This window comes from Lithobates pipiens, unplaced genomic scaffold (assembly GCF_037356315.1).
Source record: "Lithobates pipiens isolate NorthernLeopardFrog02 unplaced genomic scaffold, aLitPip1_a1.2 Scaffold_24, whole genome shotgun sequence".
NCBI lineage: Eukaryota > Metazoa > Chordata > Amphibia > Anura > Ranidae > Lithobates > Lithobates pipiens.
In genome coordinates, this window is record NW_027507786.1 from 5,033,001 (window position 1) to 5,051,859 (window position 18,859).

The window sequence follows — 18,859 nt, forward strand, 5'->3', positions numbered from 1 at the left end:
ATGAGGTGCCATGTTGAACTTCCGGTGACCAGTATGAGAGAGTGAGAGCAATAACACCAAATTGAACACACCTGCTCCCCATTCACACCTGAGACCTTGTAACACTAATGAGTCACACTAATGAGTCACACCGGGGAGGGAAAATGGCTAATTGGGCCCAATTTGTACATTTTCACTTAGGGGTGTACTCACTTTTGTTGCCAGCGGTTTAGACATTAATGGCTGTGTGTTGAGTTATTTTGAGGGGACAGCAAATGTACACTGTTATACAAGCTGTACACTCACTACTTTACATTGTAGCAAAGTGTCATTTCTTCAGTGTTGTCACATGAAAAGATAGAAGAAACCCCCCACCCTCCTACCGCTCACTAGTGTTCCTTGGGCTTGCCATTTTTTTTCCCTGAGAAATGATCAGACGATGCAGCCAGCTAGTCCCAGAGGCGATCAAAAAGTAGATCCTCTTTGATTGCCTCTATGGCCTTGGAGCAGTGTTTCTGAACTTCAGTCCTCAAGGCACCCCAACAGGTCGGGCACTCCATTATTTTGCACAGGTAATTTTTACTAGTAGTAGTAGTTACCACAGCCGTTTTCATCTGAGGGAAATCCTGAAAACATGACCTGTTGGGGCGCCTTAAGGACTAGAGTTGAGAGACACTGCCTTGGAGGACCGGCGCCACGTCATGACGTCCTTTTCCGGTCCAGGCTGGAAGTAAGCAATTTTCTTTTCTTTTAAAGCAAAAGATAAAAAAAAAAAAATGTATATTATAATATATATATATATATATATATATATATATATATATATATATATATATATATATATATATATATATATATATTAAAAAAAATTATGTTCTGCCTTTACAGGTAAATGAGAGATTTGTGGTCTTTCTGACCCCAGATCCCTCCTATAAAGAGGACCTGTCATCCTTTTTTTTTTTTTTTTTTTTTTTTTTTTTTATTACAAAGGATTTTTACATTCCTTGTAATAGGAGTAAAAGTTATTAAAAGAAAAAAAAATTAAAGGGACAGTGGAAAAATAAGTGGAATAAAATGTAAAGTGCCCCAATACCTCCTTACTCGTGCGCAGAAACAAATGTAGACTTAAATCGCGTGTGCTTATGTAAACGATATTCGCGCCATATATCCATTAGTATAGTTATTCAAAAGACATAGTTAAAAACTACTCACAAAAGTAGAAAGAAAGTCACGCTTATAGCAGTCATATATGGCAAGGAAGGGGATACCTTCAAAACGCGTCAGCCAGCAGTGGTTCGTACATCCTCTCTCTAGGACCTGGAAACTGCTATCAGTGGATAGACTGCCATATGATTGCTATAAGCGTGACTTTTTCTACTTTTGTGAGCAGTTTTTAACTATGTCTTTTGAATAAATATACTAATGGATAATGCACTAGGATGGTGCGCCCTCTTTCTTCTTTTTTCTGACTATTAGGATATCCCTATCCTGGAGGGCAGCAAGGCCGAAATGTATTGTCCATTCTGAACTTTTGGATAATCTCGCTAACACACCCTTGCGCAAGAGTATTTTTTCTTTTTGTCGTTATGTTCTACTTGCCTCCAGGCCCGATCTTCCTTTTCTAGGGTCCCCCCGGGGCACTCCTGGCTCCTCCTCTTCTTGAGTGCCCCCACAGACAGCATTCCATAGGGGTTACCCGTCCATTGACAAAAATAGCAGGACTCAGCCCTGCCTCCCGGCTCCCATGACACTGGATTTGATTGACAGCAGTGGGAGCCAATGGCTCATGCTGCTATCAATCTATCCAATGAGGACCCGAGACGGCGGCTGGAGCTGCTGGGGCTCCTCCCCGTCGCTGGAACGATTCTGCTCAGGTAAGAATAAGGGGCGGGGAGCACAAAAGGATTTTCACCTTAAAAATCTCTATAGGCAACGCTTTAAAAAGGGGCATTCTATTCATTAAGTACAGTCGTTTATCGCCATTCCACGAGCATGCACAAATTTAAAGCGTGACATGTTGGGTATATATTCATCTTTCACATTTTACAAAATTAGGGTTTTTTTTTTTTTTTTTTTTTTTTTTTTTTTTTTTTTGCCACATCAGCGAATCCTCAAGGAGACGAGAATCAACTTTACGTTCATCGCTGTCTCTTATTTATTTTCACATCATTGTAGCAGGTTTCTTTACTCCCACTTTGTTTTTTTTTTTTTTTTTTTTTTGTAAGTTGGGATAAATCTCTTTTATAACTTTATTTCTTTATCGTTTAAAATATAACATATATTACGTCACCCCTCCTATTTTCTAATAATCTACCCTCTACCCAACTCGCCCCTCCCCCTCCCGCCCCGCGATGTCAGTAGTATTCCTCTTCTAAGCATCCTCCTCTAAATCCTATCTTTTTGGTCTTAGCTGTACTGCGTAGCTCCAGTTCTGTTTAAACTTTTTCCATCCTTTCCATTTTTTTGCAAATGCTATTCTTTCATCTTCATCATTCATGCCTATACTTTCACAATTAAATATTCCCTCCACCGCGTCTACCCATTCCCATATCGTTGGGCATTCGACCTCATACCATTTCCTGGGAATCCGTTTTTTGCGGCATTTAGAAGATGTGGAATAATTGTATCCTGATATTGTTTAACTCCCCCCTCAGTCCCGTGAAAAAGCACTATCCAGGGGTCCAGTTTTATAGTTGTTTGGGTTATTTCCTTTATCCTTTGAAGGATCTCCTCCCAATATGTCTTAATTTTTGCGCAACCCCACCATATGTGTGTCATTGTTCCTATGGCTTTACACCCCCGCCAGCACTCCGCCGTTCTTCCTTGTTGGTATTTCGCCATTTTATCTGGTGTGTTGTACCACCGCGAGATGAGTTTGTAATTCATCTCGGCGGTCTTGTTGTCTATTGCCGAGCTATGTGTTATTTTCAGTATTTTATTTATCATCTCTTGATTTATTTGTGACCCTAATTCGTGCTCCCATTTTTTTATGTAAGGCGGTATCTCCCTCTGGCTGGCCAATATCAGCAGTTTGTATAGCCTTGATATTATACCTTTACTCTGAACTGCCTTACAGAGTTTCTCTAACCCCGTAGATTCATTTTCCACTCTAGGTGGCTGGGGCAATCTTTGTATAAAGTGAGCCAGTTGGAGATATCGCCATCTATCATTCACCATAAATCCGGTGCGTACTAATTCTTCGAGTGAAATTAATTTCCCGTTTCTGATTATATCATTTAATAGTGCCCCTTCTTTTTTTATCCAGTTCCCCGCTATCTCTCTTTTACCTGGGGGAAAATACTCATTCTCCCTTAAAACTATCATCGGTGAGTTATAGTGTCCATTTAATCTTTTATATGCCCCATCCCACGTCTTAAGTGCCATCCGTGTCAACTCATTTGTAGCTATATCCAGTGCCCTATATTTTGGGGGACTCCACACTATCTCCCCGAGTCGTGCCTTGCTATATATACATTCAAGATTCACCCACCTTTTTTCATACCTTTTCCCCCTTACCCATTCGACTATTCTAGACCATAAGATTGCTTGGTAATAGTGGTACAAATCCGGAACTGCCAGCCCCCCTTTCCTTTTCTCCTGTTTTAATACCCTGTGGGAGATCCTAGGTTTTTTTATTATTCCATATATATTTGCTCATTAGCGAATTTAATCTTAAAAAATAACTGGAGGGTATATTGATTGGCAACATCTGAAATTTATATAATATTTTGGGGAGGATGAACATTTTAAATACATTTATTCGGCCAAGCCAGGAAATGGATCCATTAGCTACCTTCCTAAGGTCCGCTTTAATTTCATTTAATAATGGGATGTAATTCAAGTGGAACATCTTATCCAGCGTTCGTGCTAGTTTCATTCCTAAGTATTTCAGTTCTTTTGCCCACTTAAATCTACATTTTCCCTGAATTATTTGTTCTTCCTGTTTGCTAACGTTTATATTAAGGATTTCCGATTTTGTTTGATTTATCTTAAAATTTGATATTTTACCATATTCGTCAAGGGCCTCTATAACTTTTATTAATGAACTTTGGGGGTTGCTGATGTAAAATAGCACATCATCTGCATATGCAGCAAGTTTGTGCTCCTCCTGTCCCGCCATAATTCCCGTTATTTCTGGGTTATTTCTGATCGTCGAGAGTAGAGGTTCCAATGAGAGCATGAAAAGAAGGGGCGAGAGCGGACAGCCCTGTCTAGTTCCATTTTCTATCTCAAAGGGAGGGGAGGGCAACCCATTGATGTTTACAGTCGCAGTGGGATGTTGATACAAGGTTTTAATCCACTTGACCATCCTTGGGCCAATACCCATTTTTCCTATTGTCTGAAACATAAATTCCCAGTCCACCCTATCAAAAGCTTTTTGGGCATCTGTTGACAATAGTAAAGCCGGGAGTTCCGTCTTCTCCCTTTGAGATAGCAATAATAAGGTTCTAACCCCATTATCTTTTCCCTCGCGGCCGGGCACAAACCCCACCTGGTCAGGGTGTACCAGGAAGTTCATTACTGTCTTCATTCTATTTGCTAGTACCTTTGCAAATAGTTTAGTATCTACATTTAAGAGTGAGATTGGTCTATAACTGGCACACTTGGTCTTGTCTTTCCCTTCCTTTAATATGACAGGGGAAATAGATCAAGAGAAGTTAGAAAGCCCCATAACGGTTGCTGAAATAAATAACGCACTGGCAGAGTCAGCATTAGGGAAGAGCCCAGGACCTGACGGATTAACAATCTACTATTATAAAAGGTTCAAGGAAATTCTGGTACCGGAACTTTGTCGGTATATGAATGGAATTGGAGAAAAATATGATATAAGTAGAGAGGCATTGTCTGCTTCTATTACTGTCATTTTTGTTTTTTTTAAATTAAAGTGTATTTTTCGAAAAAAGATTGTGTTTTCAAAACCACTGCGCAAATACCATGTGACATAAAAAATTGCAACAATCACCATTTTATTCCCTAGGGCAGTGATGGCGAACCTTGGCACTCCAGATGTTTTGGAACTACATTTCCCATGATGCTCATGCACTCTGCAGTGTAGCCGAGCATCATGGGAAATGTAGTTCCAAAACACCTGGGGTGCCAAGGTTCGCCATCACTGCCCTAGGGTCTCTGCTAAAAAAAAAAAAAAAAAAAAATTTATAATGTTTTGGGGGTTCTAAGTAATTTTCTAGCAAAAAAATCCTGATTTAAACTTGTAAACAAAAAATGGCAGAGAAAAGGCCTGGTCTTCAAGTGGTTTAGAATCGTCACGGCCTAGAATGAACAATGACCCATGCATCTTCCGGCACTGAGCGCTGTTGTTTTTGTATTGCAGCTCACGAACCACCTGGAGGAGTTGCTGCAGACGGCCTACAACAAGTTTCAGATATGGCAATCTCGCCGTTCGCATAGGAAAACGTGAGGTCCCCTCTCCAGCACTTTAATTTATATAAAAACAACCACACAACTCGCAATCCGCGGCGGGCAATAGAGCGAAAAACAAAAAAAAAACATTCTCCGGAGCCTGGCAGACGTGTGGCACACAAGAGACGCGTGAGTTTGGCGAGAAGCTTTCTAAGATCCTCGGCATTGAGTTCGGGGCTGCAAGATCGACTGCGAGACTTCACAACCGAGTGAAAAAAAATAAAAAATCACGGCGGAACCAAAACGTTAATACACGATGGCCAAAAGGGGGAGGGGAGAGAATGGCGTGAGACGTACGGTTTCTGCGATCCCGCAGGAACTGCTCTAATTCCTCCCTTTTGTTCCCGGTGAAAAAAAAAAAAAAAAAAAAATAAAGCTGCTTGGAATTCTAATAACGTTACGTTTTGTGGATTCAACTGAAAAAAAAAAAAAAAAAACTTGACAAAAATATGATCTTCTGTATATTTCATTTATATATGTGTGGCACAGGGTATAGGATATTTACTTTGATTTCACCTGGAATTCAAAGTTTCATTTGTACGTGTTTTACAATGCGCCATTTTTTTTTTCTTTTTTTTTTTTTAATCTTAAATGCAAAACTTTATTAAAAAATAACAATTTTTTTTTTTCTCAAACTCCCAAGGAGAAGTGAAATATTTGCACTGGTGGGTTGCTGACTTAAAATAAATAAATCAATTAAAAACTAATATCAAGCATTCTGAACGCCGATGCTTTTCAACGCCATTGAGCGTTCCGAGAGGTTGTGTGTTCTGAGATATGTCAAAGGTTTGCTCGCCAAATTACTGTTCGTTGGTGAAATGAGAATCGTTTTCCGTTTTTGTTTATGACTGTTACTGTATAGACAGCGACTTGATAATCCATCGGCAAGCGAGAAACTCATCTGTAAAAATAAAAATTGGCGTGCTTATGGTTATCGTCGAGCCTGTGCCATAGAACGTGGTTCAGATCTACTTCTAATCGGAGACTGTTGTCCTGTATAGCAATGAGAGTAAAAAAAAAAATAAAAAAATGTTTTTTATAGTTTAAAAAAAAAACTGTTTATATATTGTGATTGCTACAACAAACTTTATCTATGCAGTTATAAAAACTGTTTGGGAGATGGACAGTTGGATAGTTTTGTGCTTTTTTATTTATTTTTTTTCTCCCCTCTTTCCTTCCTGCAATTTTAATTTTTTTTTTTTTTTTCTTTTATTTTTTTTTTTTATTTTTTTTTTTTATTATTCTGTTTTGGGTGCACAAATATGTCTACCCCCCCCCCCACCACCTTCCGTTCTTGTATCCCCTTTTAAAAGTTTAGCAACATTTTATTTTATTTTTCTTCTTTCAAAAACTTAGAAGCAAAATGAAACGCTGAGATCAGCATTGTGATATATCGTCACTGAACAGTGTCCAGCCGGGGTCTGTCACTTGAAAAGTTGCAATGGCGTTCGTTATTATACAGCAGACCTAATACAGATCTCTCTTCTTTCCTTTTTATATAAAAATAAAAGTGAAATTCATATCTTTGTGGCGTAGTCTCTCATTTTTTAACCTTAACGCAGCACTTCAGTCATTTTTTTTTTTTCATCTTTCCTATTAAATCTTCTGCCCTTGTTGTTGTTTTAACTTTGGATAGTAAAACATTATTTTTCTGCCAGTAAATCCCTTATACAGCTCACTTCCTGTTTCTTGTCTGGTCATTAGCCTAGGCCCGTGATGGCGAACCTTGGCAGCCCAGATGTTTTGGAACTACATTTCCCATGATGCTCCACTACACATCTGGGGTGCCAAGGTTCGCCATCACTGGTCCTAGGATTATGACATCATGCACGTCTCTCTCTGTCTCTCTCTGTCTGTCTCTCTCTGTCTCTCTCTCTCTCTCTTGAGAGTTTGCCAGGAAGGGGGGGTGAGTCATAAGAGGGCCAATGAGAGCTGCAGAGCTGGAGGTGTGCCTCTGTGTAAATCCAGGAAGTGAACAGGCAGCAGCTTCAGCTGCCCACAGTTAAAATGGCTGCCGCCAGACTCAGTGGGAGGGAGATTTCTGCAGCATGTTTATCAAGTACAGAAATGCAGTATATATAAAATAATCACAAAGCGTGCCCCCCCCCCCTCCGCACTGGCTGTGATTGACAGCAGTGGGAGCCAATGGTGCTGCTCTGAGTCAATGAGGAGGGAGACATTGCTAGATCAAGATCAGGCTCAAGTGAGTATAAGGTGAGGCTGGGGAGGAGCTGCAACCTGCTGGGTTTTTACTTTTATTTTTTTACCCGAATGCATTAAGGTAAAAAAAAAAAAAAACTTCTGCCTTTAGAATCACTTTATCATGCAACAGCACGGGACGTTGATCCAGGCACAGCAAGGGTTAAAGTGATTTGTAAACTATCACCTTGTAAAATAACCCATTCAGCTTAAAGTTGAAATAAAAGACAAAACATTTGTGTATAGATGTAAAAAATAAAAAATAAAAATAGAAATGCCCCCCCCCCCTTTTTTTTTTTTTCCTCAAGTGATCACATTCTCTCTGTTCTCAGCTGCATAAAAGCCGGGGGAGGAGAAACAACAGCACTCTGAGCTTCCCAGTGAAAGGCTGTACAGCGGGGGCTTGTCAGGATAGTTCTAATCATCAGAGGAGAGCATGCTAAGTTCCCAGCACAGCTAGAGGGCTGACCATGCTCTGCTTAGTGTGGTCAGTTTTTAATAGGGAAGCAGAGGGACTGGTAGGAACACCAGTGATTTCACACAAAGATTTCAATACAAAGAGAACAGGAGACTTTCTCATACAAGTACCAGGTACAGCAGCCACATATCATGAATATGAAATGTTGGGGTAGCAGGGATCTCTGATAAACTGGGTGCTGGGTCCTGGCAAGGATCAGAGGACCGGAGTGGCCTGGCCTTAGCTTTAACACCACACGGACGGCAGAATGACAACAGAGAAGGACTCTGCCACTTGTCCTCTGGATCAGGTAAGTTATATCTGAGCCATGGATTGCTCTGGCCCCATCCTGTGCAGCCACATCAGCAACGTGGCCAGGGCAATCTCTTGGTCTTTGGTGGCACAAAGTGCAGCGTGCCCTCTTGGGCCTGGGGGAGAGAGTCTGCCGCCAGCAGCCTTGAATCCACATGCCAGCAGGAGTCGGGGGTCAGACTGATTAGTGCTTCGCACACAGGGGTTTGGAGAGTTGAAAGCTATGTGCAGGGTGTCGGGCTCAGGATGCATCACCTCCCACGTGTAGAGGTGTGGACAGGTGGGAGACATGCATGGAGCAGAGGGGTAGCTCGGCACCCGTGGCCTCATTCACACAGGCGCTGAGCTCTGTACTCTATAAACTGCCCATTGGTTTATGCAGTTGGAGCTTCCAGGTGCTGGCAGCCCATGCAAGTCTACACTCTACAGGGACACGGCAACTCATCCTAATTTGACAGGGGTGGCCCCCGAGTGTCCACCAAGTTAGGGCAAGCAGCTATGTCCATGCAGCCACTGCCTCTGCCTGACCATAGACTTACATAAGCTGGTAGCTCCAGACACGAAACGGGCAATTCCATGTAGAGGACTCATGTGAACGAGACTTAACAGGCAAAAAAGAGTCATGCCTCCCCCACTCTAAGCTTCTATCTGGAGGTATCGGCACATCCAGCCATTAGTTACCTGCATCCAGGAGTGGACATCTGCTCCTAACTGCAAATACCAATTGGATGTGCAGATAGATGCTTCCAGTGGTGGAGAGATGAAGCTCCACATCCCAAAGGTGCTCTATTGGATGAGATGTGGTGAGTGTGGAGGCCATTGGATGAGATGTGGTGAGTGTGGAGGCCATTGGATGAGATGTGGTGAATGTGGAGGCCATTGGATGAGATGTGGTGAGTGTGGAGACCATTGGATGAGATGTGGTGAGTGTGAAGGCCATTGGATGAGATGTGGTGAATGTGGAGGCCATTGGATGAGATGTGGTGAGTGTGGAGACCATTGGATGAGATGTGGTGAGTGTGAAGGCCATTGGATGAGATGTGGTGAGTGTGGAGACCATTGGATGAGATGTGGTGAGTGTGGAGGCCATTGGATGAGATGTGGTGAGTGTGGAGGCCATTGGATGAGATGTGGTGAGTGTGGAGACCATTGGATGAGATGTGGTGAGTGTGGAGACCCTTGGAGGACAGGGACCTCATTGTCCAGTGGTGAGATGATTGGAGCTTTGTGACATGGTGTATTATCCTGCTGGAAGGAGCCATCAGAAGATGGGGACACTCTAGTCATAAAGGGATGGACGTGGTCAGCAACAATAACCGAGAGGTCATGGTGATTAAACCATGCTCAATTGGTACTAAGGGGCCCAAAGTGTGCCAAGAAAATCTTCCCCACACCATTACACCCCCACCACCAGCCTGAACCGGTCACACAAGGCAGGGAGGATCCATGCGCCAAATTCTGACCCCACCATCTGAATGTCGCAGCTGAAATTGAGACTCGTCAGACCAGGCAACGTTTTTTCCAATCTTCTATTGCCCAATTTTGGTGATCTGTGCCAATTGTAGCCTCAGTTTCCTGTTCTTAGCTGACCGGAGTGGCACCCGGTGTGGTTTTCTGCTGCTGTAGCCCATCTGCTTCAAGGTTAAATGTGCTGTGTGTATTCAGAGATGGTATTCTGCATACCTGGGATGTAACGAGTGGTTATTTGAGTTACTGTTGCCTTTCTATCACTTGGAACCATTCTGCCCATTCTCCTCTAACATCAACAAGGCATTTTCCGCCACACAACTGCCGCTCACTGGATATTTTCTCTTTTTTGGACCATTCTCTGTAAACTCAGCCCGTCTGTCACCAACAACCACGCCAAATTCAAAGTCACTTAAATCCCCTTTCTTCCCCATTCTGATGCAAGTCGTCTTAACTGCGTCTAGATACCTAAATGCATTGAGTTGCTGCCATATGATTGGCTGATTATCAATTTGTGTTACCAAGCAATTGAAGAGGTAAAAAGGAGAAACCCCCCAGGAATGGGATTTTATTCAAAAGAAATATACATATATAAATACATAGATAATTTAAGAATATTCAAACCTCTTCCTGGCAAGTGCCCCTGATGAAGGGATACAACTGGTCTCGAAACGTGTCGGGCTTTCCAGATATATATGAAAATATACCAACACCATTATTATTGTTTTTATTGGTTTGAATATTGTTGAATTATCTATGTATTTGTATATGTATATTTCTTTTGAATAAAATACTTTTTATTATATTTGCACATTGTTGCCCCTAAAGTCCCATTCCTGGGGGGTTTCTCCTTTTTGTCTATTGTATTCTGGGATGTAGGCAACGTTTGGTATAATTGGGTGGCTTTTTCTTTATGTGTAAGCAATTGAAGAGGTGTACCTAATAAAGTGTCCGGTTGGGGTATGTTATTGAGGCTGAGCCTCTGCTGGTTACAGTGAGGATAATGGATGCAAGGCTTAACCATTTCCCGACCGGCGCACGCCGATGTACGTCGGCAGAATGGCACGGGCAGGCATATTGGCGTACAGATATGTCCAATCTTAAATGCCGCCCTACCATCGCGAGCGCGCCGGCGGCGGTGCGCTTGCGTGACGGTCGGGACCCACGTGAGTTCGGTCGCGGATACCGCGGACTCGATCGCTGCCGGCATACCCGCGATTGTCTCACGGGGCAGCTAAACTGGGAGATGCCGTGGTAAACAGCATTTCCCCATTCTGCCTAGCAACAAGTGACGCTGATCTCTGCTTCATGTGATTGGAGCAGAGATCAGTGTTCACTAAAAGAAAGCCCAGCCCCTAACAGTAACACGCCCCTAGGAACACTTAACCCCTACACTGCCACCTCCTGGTTAACCCCATTCACTGCCAGTGTCATTTACACAGGAATCACTACATTTGTATAGCAGTGATTGCTGGATAAATGACAGTGGTCCCAAAAATGTGTCAAAAATGTCCGATGTGTCCCCCACAATGTCGCAGTCACAATAAAAAATCGCTGATCGCCGCCATTACTAGTAAAAAAAAAAAATTCTTAATAAAAATGCCATAAAACTATCCCCTATTTTGTAAACGCTATAACTTTTGCGCAAACCAATCAATAATCGCTTATTGCGATTTTTTTTTTTTTACCAAAAATATGTAGAAGAACACGTATCGGCCTATACTGAGGAAAAAAAATTTTTTTTTTTATATATTTTTGGGGGATATTTATTATAACAAAAAGTAAAAAATAATGTGTTTTTTTTTTTCAAAATTGTCGCTCTATTTTTGTTTATAGCGCAAAAAATAAAAACCGCAGAGGTGATCAAATACCACCAAAAGAAAGCTCTATTTGTGGGAAAAAAAAGGACGTCAATTTTGTTTGGGAGCCACGTCGCACGACCGCGCAATTGTCAGTTAAAGCGACGCAGTGCCGAATCGCAAAAAGTGGTCTGGTCTTAAGCCAGCAAAATGGTCCGGTCTGTAAGTGGTTAATACAAAACTGGGAAGAGTTCAGTTCGTTTTCATTGATTCATCAAATGATCACACAGAACAAGAGACGGCCTCTAATAAAGCTAGATTCCAGTTCAAAGTGGGGGAACCATCATCCAAATAATATTAAGAAATTGAGAATGGAGACAATTCCCCTATTAGTCTCCAAAGAACAGGGAAATTGGCTAGCTTGATATTATTATTATTATTATTCAGGATTTATATAGCGCCAGCAATTTACGCAGCACTTTACAATATAAAAAAGGAGACAATACAGTTACAATACAATACAAGAGGATTAAGAGGGCCCTGCTCAGAAGAGCTTACAATCTAATAGGGTGGGGGCAGGTGGTACAAAAGGTTATTGCTGTCGGGAATGAGCTGATGGAAGTGGTAGGAGATTAGCTTGAGACGTGACAGGCTTCCCTGAATAGATGAGTTTTCAGGGATCGCCTGAAGGTAGCAAGAGTAGGGGATAGCCGGACCAGTGGAGGTAGCGAGTTCCAGAGGATGGGAGAGGCTCTGGAGAAATCCTGGAGATGAGCATGGGAGGAGGAGACGAGAGAGCTTGAGAGTAGGAGGTCTTGAGAAGAGCGGAGAGGAGGATTTGGGTGATATTTGGAGACAAGATTGGTGATGTAGCTCGGGGCAGCGTTGTGAATGGCTTTGTATGTTGTGGTTAATATTTTGAATTTAATTCACTGGGTGATTGGGAGCCAGTGAAGGGATTGGAGGAGAGGGTTGGCAGATGCTGAGCGGCTGGTAAGGAGGATAAGCCTGGCAGCAGCATTCATGATAGACTGAAGAGGGGAGGAGCCTATGGAGAGGAAGGCCAATGAGAAGGGAGTTGCAATAGTCAAGGTGAGAGATAACGAGGGAGTGAATGAGGAGCTTGGCGGTTTCATTTGTTAAAAAGGGGTGAATTTTACAGATGTTACAGAGGTGAAATCTACAAACTTTTGACAACGATTGGACTTGAGGCTGAAATGACAAGTTAGAGTCTAGGGTTACACCGAGTACCCTGGCGTGAGGGGAGGGTCTGATGGTTGCATTGTTGATTTTGATGGAAAAGTCATGGAGGAGGGCATGTGCAGGGGGGAATATTAATAGCTCAGTTTTAGTTTAACCACTTTCAGACCGGACCATTTTGCTAATCAAAGACCAGACCACTTTTTGCGATTCGGCACTGCGTCGCTTTAACTGACAATTGCGCGGTCGTGCGACGTGGCTCCCAAACAAAATTGACGTCTTTTTTTTCCCACAAATAGAGCTTTCTTTTGGTGGTATTTGATCACCCCTGCGGTTTTTATTTTTTGCGCTATAAACAAAAGTAGAGCAATAATTTTGAAAAAAACGCATTATTTTTTACTTTTTGTAATAATAAATATCCCCCAAAAATATATAAAAAAACATTTTTTTCCCTCAGTTTAGGCCGATACGTATTCTTCTACATATTTTTGGTAAAAAAAATCGCAATAAGCGATTATTGATTGGTTTGCGCAAAAGTTATAGCGTTTACAAAATAGGGATAGTTTTATAGCATTTTTATTAATAATTTTTTATTTTTATTTTTTACTAGTAATGGCGGCGATCTGCGATTTTTATTGTGACTGCGACATTGTGGGGGACCCATCGGACATTTTTGACACATTTTTGGGACCATTGTCATTTATACAGTAATCACTGCTATATAAATGCAGTGATTCCTGTGTAAATGACACTGGCAGTGAAAGGGTTAACCAGTGGGTGGCAGTGTAGGGGTTAAGTGTTCCTAGGGGTGTGTTACTAACTCTGGGGGGGTTGGGCTTTCATTTAGTGTACACTGATCTCTGCTCCAATCACATGCAGCAGAGATCAGCGTCACTAGTTGCTAGGCAGAATGGAAAAATGTTGTTTATACAGCATTTCCTCCATTCGGCCGCTCCGTGAGACGGCCCTGTACTTAGTGTACTCCAAATTGGAGACAAGAGGTATAGTGGGCCCTCACAGGACATGTACTCTCCTCTACATGTTTCGTGGGATTCTACCGCTTCATCAGGACAGTATCTGGAGTGGAGTAACAAGATATACATGGTAATCAAGGAAACAAAAACAAGAAAAAATTATAGTAAACACAAGCAATTAAATGGGGAAAGGGGGAACACTGCCACTTACCCATAGACCAAAACAGAGAGCCAAGGTCGAGGCACCAATCTTGCGTTTAAAAGACAGCTGCACAAATATAGTGTGTCATAAAATAATTGCAACAACCGCCATATTATTCTTTAGGGTCTCTGCTGAAAAAATATATGCGGACCCCCTTTCACACTGGGGCGGTGCGGGCGCTGTTAGTTTTAGCGGTGCTTCACGGCCGCTAGTGGGGTGCATTTAACCCCCCGCCAGCGGCCGAATAAAGGGTTAATAGTGCCCGTGTTGCTTTCATTTTAATGGGCAGGGGCGGAGGAGGAGTGGTGTATACAGCGCTTCCGCACGGCGGCCCCCAAAGATGCTGCTTGCAGGACTTTTTTTTTCTGTCCTGCCAGCGCATTTCCCCAGTGTGAAAGCACTCGGGCTTTCACACTGGGGTGGCTTGAGAGGCGCTTTACAGGCGCCATGTTTAGCGCTAAAACCCCTGAAAAGCACCCCCAATGTGAAAGGGGTCTTGATGTTTGGTGGGTTCTAGGTAATTTTCTAGCAAAAAAAATACTGATTTTAACTTGTAAACAAGAAGTGTCAGAAAAAGGTTAAAACCCCCATACACACTATCAGATTTTCTGCTTATTTTTTTCCTTCCAGATTTACCAAAACCATATAATATGAGGTCAAACCTTAGGAGTTTCAATTTGTATGCAATCAGGCAGGCCCTTCCACTACTTGGTTTTGGTAAATCTGAAGACAAAAAAAAAAAATCGGATATCGTGTATGGGGCTTTAGTCTTTAAGTGGTTAAACTGCCCTCATCTACAGACAGAAGTTCCTTTGATCTAAAAAAATGAAATGTTACAATGTTTCTCTTTATCTCCACCTAGGATGTTGTGATAAACTTGGCAGGATGCCTGTTTTTTTTTTTTGACAGCTGTTGGCTTGAGCAGAGAACTCTCTGCACTGATTCGAGGAAATGCTGTGTTAAGATCGAAACTGGGGTAGAATCGCAATCTCGATTCTTTAATGATTAATCGTGCAGCTCTAATATGTATAGATATGTAAGACAAACGTACGTGTAAGACAAACATAAAAGGGGGGGAGTGTATTGAGTGCCAGGAAAGGAGGTGTGAGGGGGTAGGTTAAGGTAAAGCAAACAATTCTGGAACAACCCCTCCCTGCCTGTTACCTTTGTGGGACACATCACAAATCCCAGAAGGCTGCTGGACCCTTTACAATGCACAGCTCGTGCATGCGCAGTGGGAAGCCGGCTGCAAAGCGGCAAGGATTCACAGCTTGCATTAAAGAAAATAAACACAAAAAAAAGAAAAGAAAAAAACGATATAAATACTGTATATAATTTTGTTCCGTAAATGAGAAATTGCTGTAGGCTACTTTGCACATTTTCCTTCTTTTTCTAAACTGTTGCAAAAAAGCTGCTGTTTACTGAGCTCAATAGCTCAAGACGAAATTTAGTTACACTGAAGGGCGAGAACTATTTGTGAACATTTTAGAGTCCTTATTCTTTGAATAAATCAACCTCAGTGTCTTCTTTACTGAAAGGCCAACTAAATCTACTCAACTATGAAAGTAAACATGGCTGACCCCCCCCGGTATTGCTAAATCCATTCATCATTTGCATTCTTTGTGAATCTCGGTGTGATTTGTGTATTTCTTCCAGATCTTTGCAGTAATCCAGTGTGAGACTTTTCCTTCCTTTAATAAAGGCCGCTCACTGCTGATCTCTCTCCTTGTGCAGGGTGACCGGTCTGGTCTCCACCCCCTCCTGTAATTTTCTGCAGGCATCATGTAGTGGGTGGAGCCTGCTTGGCCCCTCCTACAGCTCTGCTCTCTTTCCTTGCACAAGGGTGGCTGGTCTTGTCTCTGACCCCTCCTGTAATTTTCTGCAGGCATCCTGTCGTGGGTGGAGCCTGCTAGGCCCCTCCCACAGCTCTGCTCTCTCTCTCCTTGTGCAGGGTGACCGGTCTGGTCTCCACCCCCTCCTGTAATTTTCTGCAGGCATCATGTAGTGGGTGGAGCCTGCTTGGCCCCTCCTACAGCTCTGCTCTCTCTCCTTGTGCAGGGTGACCGGTCTTGTCTCCGCCCCCCTCCTGGAGTTTTCTGCAGGCATCCTGTAGTGGGTGGCCCCTCCCACAGCTCTGCTCTCTGCACTGGCTATATACAGTGCAGTGATGATGTCACTGCTACTTTTACAAGGTATTATCTGGGTTTGTAGAGGCATTTAATGCACAAGAAAAAAAATATGGATTTATATTTGTTTTGCCTATCAAGGGATATATTTAAATGCTAATTTTTAGCTCCGCATTAAAGCACAACCCCAGCTTTAGAGAACAGAGCTCACATGTCATACATGCAGCATAAAAGACCGCCCATTCTCAAAGACTTGTAATGTCATGTGACAGTTTAAAAGCCCCCCTCAGTTTAAGGCATGTATCCTGTTTATTTGTTGATGCGCTGAGGAAGGGGTGACGAAAATCTGGAGTTCTGCTTTAAAAAATGGAAGGAAATGACAGATCCTCTTTCAGTTCCCTTTTACAAAGAGGAGCTTTTTTTTTTTTTTTTCTAAAGCAAAAGTGAAAGTGTATCATGTACCTGTGCCGGACGTCCTGAGAGGACGAATAATGCAGAAATCCCCCTTTGTCTCGCTAAATAAGGAATGCCAGGTGCTTTCCTGAAGTCTCATCATTAAACATCGGCAGGTAAGTCATTAGGAATAAAAATAAAGTCCTTTGTGTAAAGAGTTTCCCATAAATATAACCAGAAGGTTGAAGCTGCAAACTCAGACATTGTAGAAATCCGCATTCCTAAACCATTGTACAGCGGAGGCACCCTTTAACACGATTGAAATCTGAGGTACCCCAGTCTGAAAATAGTAAATGTTACTTTTCAATGGGAAACCTGAGCCTGGGATGACCCACACAACCACTTTGATGTAATTCATTTAGCATCAGAGGTCCCCCCATCATACCAGAATCCCCCGTTTACATCAGACCCCCCCCTCCCCCATCACATCAGAGGTCCTTCCATCACACCAGAGTCCACCCTTCACATTAGAGATCCCCAATCATAGCCAGAATCCCCCCGTTTACATCAGACCCCCCCCCCTCCCCCATTACATCAAAGGTCCTTCCATCACATCTGAGTCCACCCTTCACATTAGAGGTCCCCCATCATAACCAGAATCCCCCCATTTACATCAGACGCCCCCCCCCCCCTCCCCTCCATCACATCAGAGGTCCTTCCATCACATCAGAGTCCACCCTTCACATTAGAGATCCCCCATCATACCAGAATCCCCTCGTTTACATCAGACCCCCCTCCCCTCCATCACATCAGAGGTCCTTCCATCACATCAGAGTCCACCCTTCACATTAGAGATCCCCCATCATACCAGAATCCCCTCGTTTACATCAGACCCCCCTCCCCCCCATCACATCAGAGGTCCTTCTATCACACCAGAGTCCACCCTTCACATTAGAGATCCCCAATCATAGCCAGAATCCCCCCATTTACATCAGACCCCCCCTCCCCCCCATCACATCAGAGGTCCTTCCATCACATCAGAGTCCACCCTTCACATTAGAGATCCCCAATCATAACCAGAATCCCCCCGTTTACATCAGACCCCCCCTCCCCCATCACATCAGAGGTCCTGCCATCACATCTGAGTGCACCCTTCACATTAGAGGTCCTTCATCATACCAGAATCCCCCCGTTTACATCAGACCCCCCCCCCCCTCCCCCATCACATCAGAGGTCCTTCCATCACATCAGAGTCCACCTTTCACATTAGAGGTCCCCCATCATACCAGAATACCCCTGTTTACATCAGACCCCCCCTCCCCCCATCACATCAGAGGTCCTTCCATCACATCAGAGTCCACCCTTCACATTAGACATCCCCCATCATACCAGAATCCCCCCGTTTACATCAGAGCCCCCCCCCCCCCTCACTCCATCACATCAGAGGTCCTTTCATTACATCATAGTCCACCCTTCATATCAGAGGTCCCCCATCATACCAGAAGCCCCCTGTTCTCATCAGAGGTCCCTCATCATACCAGAAGCCCCCTGTTCAAATCCAAGGTCCCTCCATCAGTTCAAAGGCCCCCGTTCACATCGGAGGTCCCTTCATCACATCAGAGTCCACCCTTGACATCAGAGGTCCTCCATAATACCAGAAGCACCCCATTCACATCAGAGCCGCTCGCCATATAAGAGGTCCCTCCATCACATCAGAGGGCCTTCCATCACACCGGAGTCACCCCTTCACATCAGAGGTCTCCCCCCCATAACATCCAAGGTCTTCCCATCACATCTGAGCCCCCTTCATATCAGAGGTCCCCCCATCACATCACAGCCCCTCTTCACATCAGAGGTCCCCCCATCACATGAGGGTGATGAGACCCCTCCCCTCTTATCCCCCATGACAGAGTCTCCCCATCACAGACCCCCCCCCCCCGCAGAGCCCCTCAAAACACATAGTCCACCCTCTCCCATCACAAACCCCCAAACACATAGCCCCCCCCCCATTTACATAGTCCCCCTATCGCATTGCCCTATGCATTGCCATAGTGTGGGCAAGCTGTGCACCAACACCATAGAAATAAATGATGCCATGCGTCCTGGTCCTAGAATGGTAGCGGTTAATAGGGAGCTTGCACCCACCCACACCATGGCAACTCATGACACTGACTGAAGGTTAACTAGGTACTGTGCTTGCAGCCTCTTGGGAAAACCAACCCACGGCACCTCAGTTGAGAAACCCTGATATAAAGCTCTGTGTATCATAGGTGTTTTTTTTTCTTTAAATACAATACTGCTTTCACCTTTTATCATATTTTATTAAGTTT

The 18,859-nt window shown here is 43.4% G+C and overlaps 2 protein-coding genes across 3 annotated transcripts in view; both read left to right on the plus strand.

Annotated features, from left to right (window-relative positions):
• The window catches only part of GTF2H1 (general transcription factor IIH subunit 1), a 51,694-nt gene extending 44,770 nt beyond the window's left edge, over positions 1 to 6,924 (plus strand). Inside the window, exons 15-16 of one of the 2 annotated variants that reach the window (XM_077453534.1) lie at positions 5,312 to 5,394; positions 6,757 to 6,924. In XM_077453534.1, the coding sequence (XP_077309660.1) occupies positions 5,312 to 5,394; positions 6,757 to 6,775 (102 nt within the window). In that variant the 3' untranslated portion in view covers positions 6,776 to 6,924. Of the gene's footprint in view, positions 1 to 5,311 lie in introns of both variants that reach the window. The other variant, XM_077453535.1, reaches the window with a different exon arrangement.
• A 9,681-nt stretch (positions 6,925 to 16,605) lies between these two features.
• Positions 16,606 to 18,859, plus strand: part of HPS5 (HPS5 biogenesis of lysosomal organelles complex 2 subunit 2) — an 86,360-nt gene continuing 84,106 nt past the window's right edge. Inside the window, exon 1 of the mRNA XM_077453537.1 lies at positions 16,606 to 16,705. The gene's annotated coding sequence lies outside the window, so the exon portion shown is untranslated. The remainder of the gene's footprint in view (positions 16,706 to 18,859) is intronic.